General features: G+C 38.7%; 2 protein-coding genes across 2 annotated transcripts; one reads left to right on the top strand and one right to left on the bottom strand.

Moving 5' to 3' along the window:
• Positions 1 to 1,730: 1,730 nt before the first annotated feature.
• bud31 (BUD31 homolog) lies at positions 1,731 to 4,604 on the bottom strand. Its single transcript, XM_067476711.1, has 4 exons — positions 4,409 to 4,604; positions 3,649 to 3,771; positions 3,140 to 3,306; positions 1,731 to 2,344 (listed from the first exon to the last, which is right to left on the bottom strand). Exons 1-4 carry the CDS (start codon positions 4,500 to 4,502, stop codon positions 2,294 to 2,296), a joined length of 435 nt encoding a protein of 144 aa, XP_067332812.1. The 5' UTR covers positions 4,503 to 4,604; the 3' UTR covers positions 1,731 to 2,293.
• A 1,151-nt stretch (positions 4,605 to 5,755) lies between these two features.
• Positions 5,756 to 11,618, top strand: pdap1b (pdgfa associated protein 1b). The gene is made up of 6 exons (XM_067476964.1): positions 5,756 to 5,909; positions 6,936 to 7,027; positions 7,139 to 7,249; positions 7,451 to 7,572; positions 8,785 to 8,936; positions 11,202 to 11,618. The coding sequence occupies exons 1-6, from the start codon at positions 5,897 to 5,899 to the stop codon at positions 11,255 to 11,257; spliced, it is 546 nt and encodes a 181-aa protein (XP_067333065.1). The 5' UTR covers positions 5,756 to 5,896; the 3' UTR covers positions 11,258 to 11,618.
• Positions 11,619 to 12,003: the final 385 nt, after the last annotated feature.

Genomic DNA, 12,003 nt, shown 5'->3' with positions numbered 1-12,003 from the left:
TTACTTTTGGATGAGAAGAATCTGGAGCCAAATGTTGAACCTTATGTCAATTAAAACTTTGTCACATTATAAAACACCTTGAGGGAAATTTGAATTAGAGGCTATAGTTTGATCTGATTTGAAACAGCACAGAAAGAAGATGATTAAAGTGAATAAAACATTACAATAAAGCAACAAATAAGACACAAAAAAGGAGGTTTTTAATAGAAATTGAGTTTAAAGGACAATCTCCTCAAGTCATTCCAGTGGCTAAAGGCGAAAAACCATTTGGACTTTGGAATAATTTAAAGACAAGAAGCCCATGAGGACAACTGAGAACAGCAGAAGCCATCAATATTTAACTCACTGCTTAACACTGTTTTGCCCAGATGTCAGGAGAAAGTGCTCCACGTCCATCGTGTTCAATGGGGATATTAAGACCAAAGATTGAAGGTGTGAAAATGACAACAGACGTATGATGAGATGAGAAACTGGAGTTACAGACTAATGCAACCTGCAAATCATCAGCAAAAATCTAATTATCCAATATGCTCATGTCGGTGTGATTTGCTCTGGTGCTGACGAACGTACAAATGTGAGGTTTCATGAATAATAAATGCTCATCTGCAAACACATCTAATGCCCCGCTGGGGCTGCAGAAGAACGGTGGTGAAAGTACACATTTTTAACAGTACTGTGTTGTGTGCTGCTCTTTGTGGATGTGTTACGGATAATGTGAACTAGATTTATCTCACAGGTGCTGGTTCTTTAGCAGTTTCACAGAGCTGCACAAGAGGAGAGCTCACAAATGCCATCAGATCAGCCTGAGGATTAGTATTGATTCCATGACTGCAGAAAAAGAGTAAAGATCATGTGGCTCTGATAAGATGAAAAGGTCACTGCATATGGCAGAATATGTACCTTTCTTAAGAGAACAAATAATACTGCTCCTACAGTGACTAATTTAATCTTACATTTCTTCCTGTCTACAATGATTTTAACAGCAGTGTGTCAGGAAATCTGAAGATCTAGGTCTGTTAAATAATTGGTGAAAAGGCTGACAGAAGATTTATGATTTGAACCTGCTTGAAGACTTGGGACCATGAGGATTTGCCATCATTGATGCAACTGTGAATTTCTTTCCATAAACTGAAGCTCAACAGAAAGTAGGTCCCGCAGAAACACAATGAGCCACAAGCCAGTTTCCAAAAAAATGGTTATGTACTTCACAACATGCAAGTTTAAATTCCCCACAAACAATTTTTCTTTGTATTTCTTTAAATGTTTGAAATCATTGCTGCTGAAGAAGGGTGTCACAGCATTTACTGAAGGCCAACTTATCTTCTGTTCAACACATACTACGGTATCATTTTTCTTTTTTACTACTTTAGGACTTACACAAGAATCTGTTCTGGAGTTCACACCACTGTCAATGGAACTTTAAATGTCGCACACAATACTCAAACACTGTGAAAATGGGAGAAATGATCTTGAGTCAATCATTTAGTCATTAAAAACAAAACTACATATTTCTATCTATCACCAAATTAACATATTTTGACACTTGCCCTTAAAAACTGTTTTGATTTTCCCCTCGCTTTGTCTTTTTGTTATGTACATGTATTGTATTAGTTTGCATTTATTACAATAAATAAAGGAAATTAAAGTTCACATTTATAGGCAATAATGGCCATTTTTAATTCACAAGATACATTTTGATTAGAGATAAGGAAACATAAAAACCAAGAAGGTCAAGCAGAATTTTTATTTAAACCGATACTACAATAACAATGAGGAAGAAAAAAGTTTCAGTTTTCAAATGATGGCAAACAAAACAACTCATCAAGCCCTCTAATGAAATAAAACACACCAGACTGATTTTGACAAAGGGAGCGAGTAGCTGGAATGACGGAATTAATTCCTTTTTGAGCTTTTGGACAGGAGGGCTTTAGTTCACACACACACACACACACACACACACACACACACACACACACACACACACACACACACACACACACACACACACACACACACACACACACACACACACACACACACACACACACACACACACACACACACACACACACACACACACACACACACACACACACACACACACACACACACACACACACACACACACACACACACACACACACACACACACACACACACACACACACACACACACACACACACACACACTTTAAGACAGTGTGGCCCCTCTGGTGACTGAAATAAAATACTTCAGAGTTGTCAGAGTGAACAGATGGAGGCAATGTGAGCCCTGATGTCCAAAAACTGCCACTTATCCAGAACAACCCCTGCATCCACAGTGGGTGCATTCAATGATCCTTCCCTGGGAAAAACAGCAGGAGAGCAGACTTAGACACATGAACATAGGAAATAATGACAATAATGACACAATTTAGGAAAGTATATAGTGTGAATGACTGAGACAGCTGTCATTCTTGGCTTAATGAAGTATCTTGAGTGTCTGACTGGATCATTCATGCAGCGACACATTGTGACCAGATCACTGTGTTTTAAATTAAATGTTAATAAAAATATATAGTCTTTATTTACACTTAGACACATTAAGGACATGGATGGATAAAGGGAAAGTGGGTCCAGTCAGGTCAGTCGCTGGTAATTTAGTCTATTACTGTTAATTTTAAGGCATATTGCACCTCTTTTGGAAAGTCATGTTTTTATTGAACACATCCCTTTGCTCAGCCATCTGAAGGAAAAAAAAGATCATAGAAGAGCTACTACCATCAGGAGTTGTGGTTTTGCATGTAGATAAAAAAGGATTACAGAGTAATCTCAACAATTATAGATATACTTTAGTCCACAATTAGACCTAAAAATTGAGAAAATAATCAAATGCAGAATACTCAGTGAGGTAAAAATGATCCCTTATTGCAAATAGTCCCATTACTTTTCTTGTGACTGCATTTCAAACAAAAACGTATAAACCCCAACTTAGAGGTACTTGGCCATGACACTCTGATCTCCTGGAGCTGGGGACTAGGCGCGAGCCTGGTAGGCGCGAGCCTGGTAGGCGCGAGCAAACGCTCTTTCACAATGCTTCTAAAATGACAGCATTGTTTGCACATAGACTTAAATACTGAATAGATTCTGAGAGACTTACAACTTCTAGCTTGCTCTTGGGGACTCTGCAGATGCAGTTGGTTCCAAAATTGGTGTCTCGTGTTTGGATGCAGCGCAAGCAGCACAGGTTCTCGTAGCCTTGCTTCTTCCACTTAGCTATCAGGTTCTTGTCTGCATAGCCTTCCTTTATGCAGTACTCATACAGTTCTGCCAGGATACACACAAAAAAATGAAGTATTGGTACACAGAGTATAAAAGACTGTGACTGGGTTTCACATGTCAAGCACACACATATAATACAAAACAGAAACTGCTTCTTGCGTGAAGATACTGTACTGAATAAGGATTTAGTTAAAGTCTTAGGGAAAACTTTGAACAGTTGTAACTTGTAGTTGGGAAATGGAGTATGGTATGTATTATCAAAACAAGGATACAAGTATTACAAGGATAAATTATATAAAACAAAAAAGAAGAAAAAAAAACTAAGAAGAAATGGGAAACAATCGTGTAGTTCAGGAGGGAGAAAAGTAAACCGTTAACTCTGCCTACCTCTGCTGATGGCTTTCCTTTTGTAGAAGAGGTCAAAGATATAACGGCTTCGCTGATGATGCAGTCTGAAAATTGGCCAAAGGGACTCCACCTTCCGCTTCCCCTCGTGAGGTTCCGTTTCAGCTGGGACAGAGAGGAAAAGATAAATGAGAAATGTTAGCTTTGAAAAACACAAATTTAAAAATACATGGTAAATGCTTGCTAAGCAGTTGCAAGCTAAACCCATTGACCTATAGTGCCGTTTACATCATTGGGCTCATATTGTGGGTTTGCGTAATATTTAGGTTTTACTGATCTTGAAAGAACCGACACTGATTAGATGCCATCAAAAACAAATGCTGTATCTGTAATGATTCTTCAGGAAGCCCTGACATACAACTCTCATATAATCAGTCCAGAGTCACCAACGCATTCATTACGACTCACACAAACTGAGAGTTTCTATATTGTATGTGGATGCTTTACATTTAATTTGGAGGCTGGCTGAACTGATTTGAATTATTATTATTATTATTATTATTATTATTATTATTATTATTATTATTATTATTATTATAAGTATAGTCGGCCTGATTGGACTACAACCACCATCCTATCCTACAAGTTTAAATAAAAGTTTAAGAAAACCACTTAACAGCGAATGTAATCCAGGAGTTAATGCTGAAAGTGTTACTCGACCAACACTGACTAACGTTAGTTACACGCTGCAGTTGTTATGAGAAGCCGTCGTTGGAACAATGACCGCCTTTTATATGATTACCTTCTCTCATTTTCTGATCCAGCTCGTCCAATGTGGGCTCAATAAGTTCCCAGCCGTCTGGGGGTGGCTTCCGACTTCTCTTTACTTTGGGCATTTTACTTACTGAGGGTTTTTTTAATACCAGAAAAGCTCCAGGTGTTTTCGTTTGCTTTTAGTTAACCAGTCTCTGTCGCTACAATTTGACGTCACCCTCCCGGGTCCGTTTCCAACCACACAAGAAAAATACAAATTATTGTGATTTTAATAACCCGTTAAATCTTATTTTGGAGTATCATTCTACATATATTTAGTTAAAGATTCACTAATGCCAACCTGAAGATATAAACTAACATAAAGATCAAAGTAGATATTTTCTGTCGTTTCTGCCATATTGCATCACTTTAATGCATTTGCAAATTGCCTTAACATAAACAAGGCAATTTGGGATTCTTCAGTCACGTTCTTTAGTCAATCAATTTTATGTTAAATTGAATATATAAATTTTTATTTATACCCCCAATCGTATTAACTAAATTCTTGAAATAAATCCCAATTTTGATAATTTGTTGACAGGCAAATATTTGAACTACTCAGAGAATTGTGCTGTTTATCGCCCCTGCTGACAAAACAGAAGTTAGCATCCGATTCGTAGCTGCCGTTTCGAGAATTAAAGGGAAAATTAAAGTAAATTTAAGAAAAAGAAAATTTTCTCAGCGTTTTTGTTATCGTTATAAATGGATGTCAAACATTCTAGAAACCATCTCAACGGTATATAATGCCAATTTTCAAATTTGTGAATACTGAATGTTATTGATGTAATAAAAAAAATAATTTTTGCTGTTGATGTTCTCATGCATAGACAACTTTAAAGCAGGTCCAGAAAAAACAGTACAATTTAGACTTTTCAAATCAGGTCTAGATTATAAAGGAGACTCTAAAGAATGATTATGTCTTTGTTTCAGATTTGTGAAAGCTATATTTGATTTATGAAAACTCAATGATCGGCCATTTTGCTTGTTTTTTTATTGGTCGACCCCTTTACACCAGGTCCACATTCAATATTATAACAAATTAGACCGTTCAAATCATGTGTGGATTATCAACGAGAAGCTAAAGAATTATTAAAACATTGTTTGGAGATCTTGATGTCCATGTTGATCTGGACCTGATTTAAAAAGTCTAAGTATTGGACCCAAAGTGGTGTACATGTGAGAAAAGTCACAGAAAAACACTTTTATAAATGTCTCAATAAAATTCAGTTTTTATAAATTCAAAAACAGGTTTCAGACTGCGCTGATTGTTTCTAGTAACCATGACAAGTAAGAACATTACTTAAGCTTTTTTTAACTTTGCCCTTTACTGCCGAACGGGAAGCTACGAATCAAATGCCAACTTCAGCGTCGTCAGCTGCTGTGAGTTGAGCCAGTTGTCAGTTTGTGCTGTCTCCTCAACATTTATGTTTTCTGTCACTATTTAACTTTTCGGGAGTTTGTCACAAAGTCTTGCCAAATGCCTAAAGGAGGTAAGAATGACGCTAAAAGCTGATCCAGCTTTTGTACATTTGACAGTCTGCTGTTAGCCACCCTGCTGTGACAGCAGGTTAACGCTCCACAGCTGCGCCGACACCGAGCAGAGACTGACGGTGTTAAAGCTGTTGTTCTACCGGCGTGTGTCGACTCAGCTGTGGTTTCTGTGTTTGTTGCTGCTGTTTTATCGGCCTACGGCACTTACAGCTTACATTGTGGTGAACGGTATGTTATTTATGTTCCACTGACATACGCAGGATTTTTTTTTTATAGTAACGTTCTGTCAATTTACTGGTACAAACGATAAAGCCGAAAACTCGTACGACTCAGAAGCTGCTCATTCTTTCCCCCGCGTGTGTGTGTGTGTGTGTGTGTGTGTGTGTGTGTGTGTGTGTGTGTGTGTGTGTGTGTGTGTGTTAGCGTCAAACTGATTCTCAGATTCTCACTCACTCAGCGGCGGGTTTACATTCTTTGAAACACACACTTGATAAGAAGCTGAACTGTTTTTAACGATGAAAGAGCTGGAACGTTTGCTTTTGCTCAAAGCCGAATTGGGGGGAAAGAAATAGCTGAAAATATTCTACACTTAGTTATTGCCATAAGCTGATGAGTCTGGCAGGTGGAGCACTGTGGGTGACCAATCACATCATAGGGGGGTATAGACATTACCAGTTTAAGTAAGTCACCTTTATGCACTATCTGGATTTCAGAAAGGATTGTAGCATTTGTATTGTAGAAGCTGAATTCATGTTTAGCTTTCTATGCAGTGAGGACGACAGGGGACGTCGTTTATGTCAGTTGAACTTGAGTAACATCCTGTTTACAGGTGTTGTAAGCTGACTGAACAGCAGTGACATGCCTAAAACCAACAGAACTTTGCTTTATAAAGTGTTAGGAACGTTAAAGAATGTTAACTGATAGCATGCGCTTATACTTTTATTAGGTGATATGTAATTATTTTCTTCACAACTGTTGTACAATTTGTACGTCAATTTGGTTGTGGTTTTCATCACCGTGCGCAGGTAAGAAAGGTGGCCACAAGGGTCGCATGCGGACGTACACCAGTCCTGAGGAGATAGATGCCCAGATGAAGGCAGAGAAGGAGAGGAAAAAGGTGGGTGCTGTGTACAGTCCTGGTTTGTACTAAAGTACTGATCAACCTCCCGTAGAAAGAGTAAATGAACCCGCAGCGTTACTTTCCTGTCATTTACTGTCTGTTTTATAGCAAGAGCAGGAAGCGGATGAAGCGGGGGAGGGTGCGGCTCCGAACGACACAGCAGAGGAGGAGAAGCTACCAGGATCAGGGTCAGAAGACAGTGATGATGAAAATTACCAGGTACTATATCACTTTTTCTGCACACTTTATTTTTCCATCCAGGTTACAGTAAAGTATTAATGGCATTTTATATACATACCTGAGGCACATTTAATTGTTTACCTACTTTTGTTTTGTTTTAAAAATCCAATGCTTTGATTAAATTTGCTAAGTTTAAAGTGTTAACGTTGTAATGCATGAGCTGTTGTGATATGATTGCAGAGGAGGAGAGCGGGTGTGGAGGGCTTAATAGAAATTGAGAACCCGAACAGAGCAGCTCAGAAGGCGAAGAAGGTGACACAGATTGAACTGGATGAGCCCAAACAGTTATCCAGGAGAGAAAGGTATATGTCCCAATCATGCAAGAACATGTTTTATTCTTGTCCTAAATGTATCTGACTTTATCAAGTTTGTTTGTACAGATGTTCAATGTCAGAGTCACCAAAACTCCTGATCAGTAATATAAATTTGCCAGTTATGGTTGACTGATTGATTTTTTTGTTTGTTTGTTTTTTGTTTCATGCGCAAAACGTTTCAGACCAGTAAAAATAATTATTTCGCACTGTCAGAAATCAGCACACTAAACCAGAACACATTTTTAAAAAGTCAGTTGTCATCATAGAGGAGCCAAAATGAGGATTAAATGTTAAGTCTGTGAGTTGTGGTGAAACAAGCTGTACTGTGATAGAAATAAAGAAAGAATGATTCAGGCTGCAAGAAGTTAAATGCTTCTCACATCTTCTAAAGTGTTCCATAACTAATCACAATCACTGAGACCATGTCTAGATTAAGCTGGGCAAATCCCTAACTCCACTTTTGTTTTTGTTTTGGTTGGCTGTCTAGACTGTAACAGGAGCTTTCTTCCCCAGAGAAAACAGAGCTCTGGTAGAAACGATGTTATAGCAGTACCACAACAAGTGGTGGCAGCAGTTTACCATTTTACTCTTACAAAAAGCGTCTGTATCTGAGATCTACAATCACATTTTTATATATTCTATAAAATTACAATTAAAATAGTTAATAGTGACCATTTTCAACATCAATTAATAATTCAACAAATTTTTCAGCTGTACTTGTATATATTGCTTGATAGTTAACAAAGCTTAACAAAGTATCATATCTTCATATGTTGTGTTTGCAAGAATCGTAATATATAAAGTAACTAAACTTGTCAAATGTAAAATAAAATATACAGAATTTCTCTCTGAAATCAAAGTATAAAGTAGCATAAAAAGAAAATACAAGTGCCACACCGGGTGGGGGGGGGGATTTGAGCCCACAGCCTTCTGCATCCCAACCCAATGCTCTACCACTGAGCCACCCGGCCCCCGAAAGCAAAGTACTGAGTAAATGTTTGTATTACGTCTGGCTAATCGTGTTGATGCACTTCAAAACCATAAAGAGAGTCCTGCATATGATGGAGGCTGAACTGGCAATAACTAAGTATTTTCTGTTTCAGAGTTATTAATTATCATTGACCCTAAGTTTCATTGAACTTAAAAATCTGTCCTTCTCATTTCCTGCACCTCCACACACATTTGCACACTGTGGCACAGAGAGGAGATTGAGAAGCAGAAAGCAAAGGAACGCTACATGAAGATGCACTTGGCAGGGAAGACGGACCAGGCCAAAGCCGACCTCGCTCGCCTTGCCATCATCAGAAAACAGAGGGAGGAGGCGGCAAAAAAGAAAGAAGAGGAGAAAAAAGGTCAGCGCCTAGAGTTGGATTTTACATGTAATGAAGCTATTATCAAACAATGACAAGTTGAACAGCATGTACATAGTAAATGTTTGGAAAACACTACAAAGTGGATCAGAAGCTGTTCTTTTTCACTGTATTAGAAACTACATTTCTCTGCAGGAAGTGGAGTAGGTCATTATGATGTTCTGCTTTTTCAAGTGCGGAGCAGATGAAGCTTTGAAACCATTTCTATCTAAAACAGATTAAAAATTCTTAGTGTTATTTCAGACCTCTGGTCTCTATAATGGTCGTGACAAACATGGTCATTTTGACTTCACAATTTGCGTTTTTAGTATTTTTGTAATTAAAAAATATTTTACACCTAGTCTATGCTAAATTTCTGATTCTGGTCAAAATACACATTCCTAGATTAAATTCAAGGGTATGTTTAGTTTTACCAAGTGGAAAATGCAGCACTGTTTATCTCCTCATTTTACGGCACTATATTGTTTGGGAAACATGGCTTCAGTAGGGCCATATTCTCATGACTTCAAAACATCTGTCAGCTGATTAAAAATCTGCTAACCACAGGAAATTAGGCTACTATTTACTATTGTCTGAATCCAAAGGACCTTTGTTTCAAACATTACTTAGAATCTTTAATAAAGTGCAACACATTTACATTTAGTAATTTATCAGACGCTTAAACAGTCTTATAAGTGAGGTACAAGGCAGCAAACATCTAAGTCAAGGAGGAATTAAGCAAAGTCCTGTCAGAAGAAGTGTTTGTTTCAGAGATGCAAGTGCAAGAAAAAGCAGAAAGGAAGGTTTATTTTTGTGTGTGATCATCTGGAGGGGAGAACTGAGCCGATGGCTGCCAGCTCATTAGTAAAGGAGCCGTCAACATTGAGATGTGTGGAGGTGGGTAGATGAGTGATTTGAAAGTGGAGAACAGCTTTCTGGTGTCTGTGTTGTTGCTTAGATTGTCCTGGTAGTATTCAGTCTTCAGACCTGATGACACTGAGAAAAAGACACAAGCAGATCCCTATACTCAAGAGCAAGAGCAGATGGAGTCTTGGATTTGCGCCACTTCATCTCAGCACTCCTGTGCGTCGTGGGTTATTCAAGGATTAGAAGCTGAGGGACGAGCAGGTGTAGAACACTTAGGGAAGATACTAACCAAACCCAATGAAAGTGTATTGCAGAGGCTGTCCATGGCTGCATCTGTATCGAGGGTGGGAGAGGTCCTGTGCTGGGGGCAGAGTTGCAGAGACCAGTGAAGAGCACTGCTTAGGACTGAGAGCCCTGAGTTGTGTTGGAATCTTACAAGTGTTGTTGGAGAATGCGACGGTGTAGGGATGAAGACTGAGCTGAATGAAGAAGTGATCCGATAAATGCAGAGAAGTGACAAAGATGTTGTCTATGGTGCAGTTCCGGGTGAGAATGAGGTCCAGGCTGTTGGTAGCTTTGTGGGTCGGAGGAGTGGAGACCAGTCTCAGGTCAAAAGTGTTTAGAAGAGCAAACACATCAGCCCCCTGAGGTTTGTTCAGGTGGATGTTCATGTCTCCCAAGATGATGAGGAGAGTGGCGTTTACTGGGAAGTGGGACAGCATCATGTCGAGCTCATCACAGAAGTTCCCAGCTGACAGTGTAGCAAAAGCTGGAATGAAGTCGGCCTTGTTCACTGCAGGCTGGCAGTTCCACAAGGCAAGAGAAAAAGAGTGACAGTGGTCTGAGTGAGGGTGCACAGGTGGGAAATGTGTAGATCACCGTGTCCTGCGTCTGCAGAGGAGAACAGGGATCTGGCTTCCCAGAGGAGAAAAGGCTTCATGCAAGTTCAACTAATTTGTGCCTTTGTTAGGCCAAAAGTGTGAACGCTCGGTGGTGCTAAGCTGAAACTACCACCAACAACAGACTAAAAATCCACTCACCAGAAGAACAAAACTGTCTCCCTATAGTTCTTAACACTATTAAAAACCGACTAAATCAGCAGACTCAAAAGAAATGACTGAAACTCAGCTACCTCTGAAACCAACAAACACATTTCAAACAGCACTTATTTTATCTCCTGTCGTAGTTTGATGCTTGTCCTGCCTGTGCCTGTCCACTTTTGCAAATGTGCTGTGCTTCAATGGTAGAACTACAGGGTAGAGTAATACCTGTCCATTGGAAACACTGGAATAGGAACAGAACGCAGAAGTTAAATGGCAGCAACAGTGTTAGTAATTCCTCAGTACACGTCATTGCATTGAGTAAAACTGACCGTGTGCATTTTTATATTTTTTCTTACAGCAAAAGAAGCAGCAGCAGCAGCAACCCGAGGAATAAACTCCCTCTCTCTGAAATGATGGAACGTATTTGTCATTTTCACATCTTCATGGACTGGCGCAATATATATTTGACTATTTTTAAAGGAAGAGCTATGAAGATTATTTGACATTACTGTAACATATTTGGAAAATGACTGAGAAACCAGTGGAGAGGGGCTGTGCATATTAGGGCATGAAATAATGGCCTTGACCTCTTTTTAACCCTTCAAAGCGTGTACACGATATTAATGGCAAACTTATCATTGTACAATTCAGACTTTACTAACTGAGCTTTGCCACTGTGTTTTTTTGGGGGGGGATCTTGCATTGTATATAACTGACTCATGAGAATATTTCAGATTAATATGATGAAACCAATAAATGTGTCTTAGTTTCTTCATTTAGGTTGTCTGTCTCACATGGTTTAGAGCAAGATTTCTCAATCTCAGGTGGAAAGAGTCCAATGATATGAAACCGAAATTAATCAATATTCCACACATTTATTTATTGAAATTGAAGAATTTAAAGTTGAATTTAGCAGTTGGGAAAAGTCATTAGTGGGATAAAACATATCAAATGTAATTATACAATTAAAATAAAGCCAGTATTTTGTTTTGGTAGCTCATAAAAAAATGTTTTGTGGAGTGGAGCTAAAAAGATTTTGTGACATGACCTCGGCATTTCTGAAATTCTGCCACTCAACCTCTGTTATGGACTTTTACCCTTTGGAGTTCTCTTGTGTTTAATTTTTAAAAAATCAATTTTGTCACATTTTGTAAGAAAAA

The sequence above is a fragment of the Channa argus genome, chromosome 15, assembly GCF_033026475.1.
Source record: "Channa argus isolate prfri chromosome 15, Channa argus male v1.0, whole genome shotgun sequence".
Lineage (NCBI taxonomy): Eukaryota > Metazoa > Chordata > Actinopteri > Anabantiformes > Channidae > Channa > Channa argus.
The sequence above is the reverse complement of the archived record's forward strand: the minus strand, read 5'-3'. Positions and strand labels throughout refer to the sequence as shown.

What these genes read in the sequence shown, in the direction of transcription:
- bud31 (XM_067476711.1), bottom strand. Translation starts at nt 4,502, where the DNA reads ATGCCCAAAGTAAAGAGAAGTCGGAAGCCACCCCCAGACGGCTGGGAA. An exon ending in AAGGAAAGCCATCAGCAGAG is followed by an intron (nt 3,307 to 3,648) that starts GTAGGCAGAGTT and finishes GTATCCTGGCAG; the next exon opens with AACTGTATGAGTACTGCATA. An exon ending in CCAAGAGCAAGCTAGAAGTT is followed by an intron (nt 2,345 to 3,139) that starts GTAAGTCTCTCA and finishes TGTTTTTCCCAG; the next exon opens with GGAAGGATCATTGAATGCAC.
- pdap1b (XM_067476964.1), top strand. An exon ending in CAGAGAAGGAGAGGAAAAAG is followed by an intron (nt 7,028 to 7,138) that starts GTGGGTGCTGTG and finishes TCTGTTTTATAG; the next exon opens with CAAGAGCAGGAAGCGGATGA. An exon ending in GAAAGAAGAGGAGAAAAAAG is followed by an intron (nt 8,937 to 11,201) that starts GTCAGCGCCTAG and finishes TTTTTCTTACAG; the next exon opens with CAAAAGAAGCAGCAGCAGCA.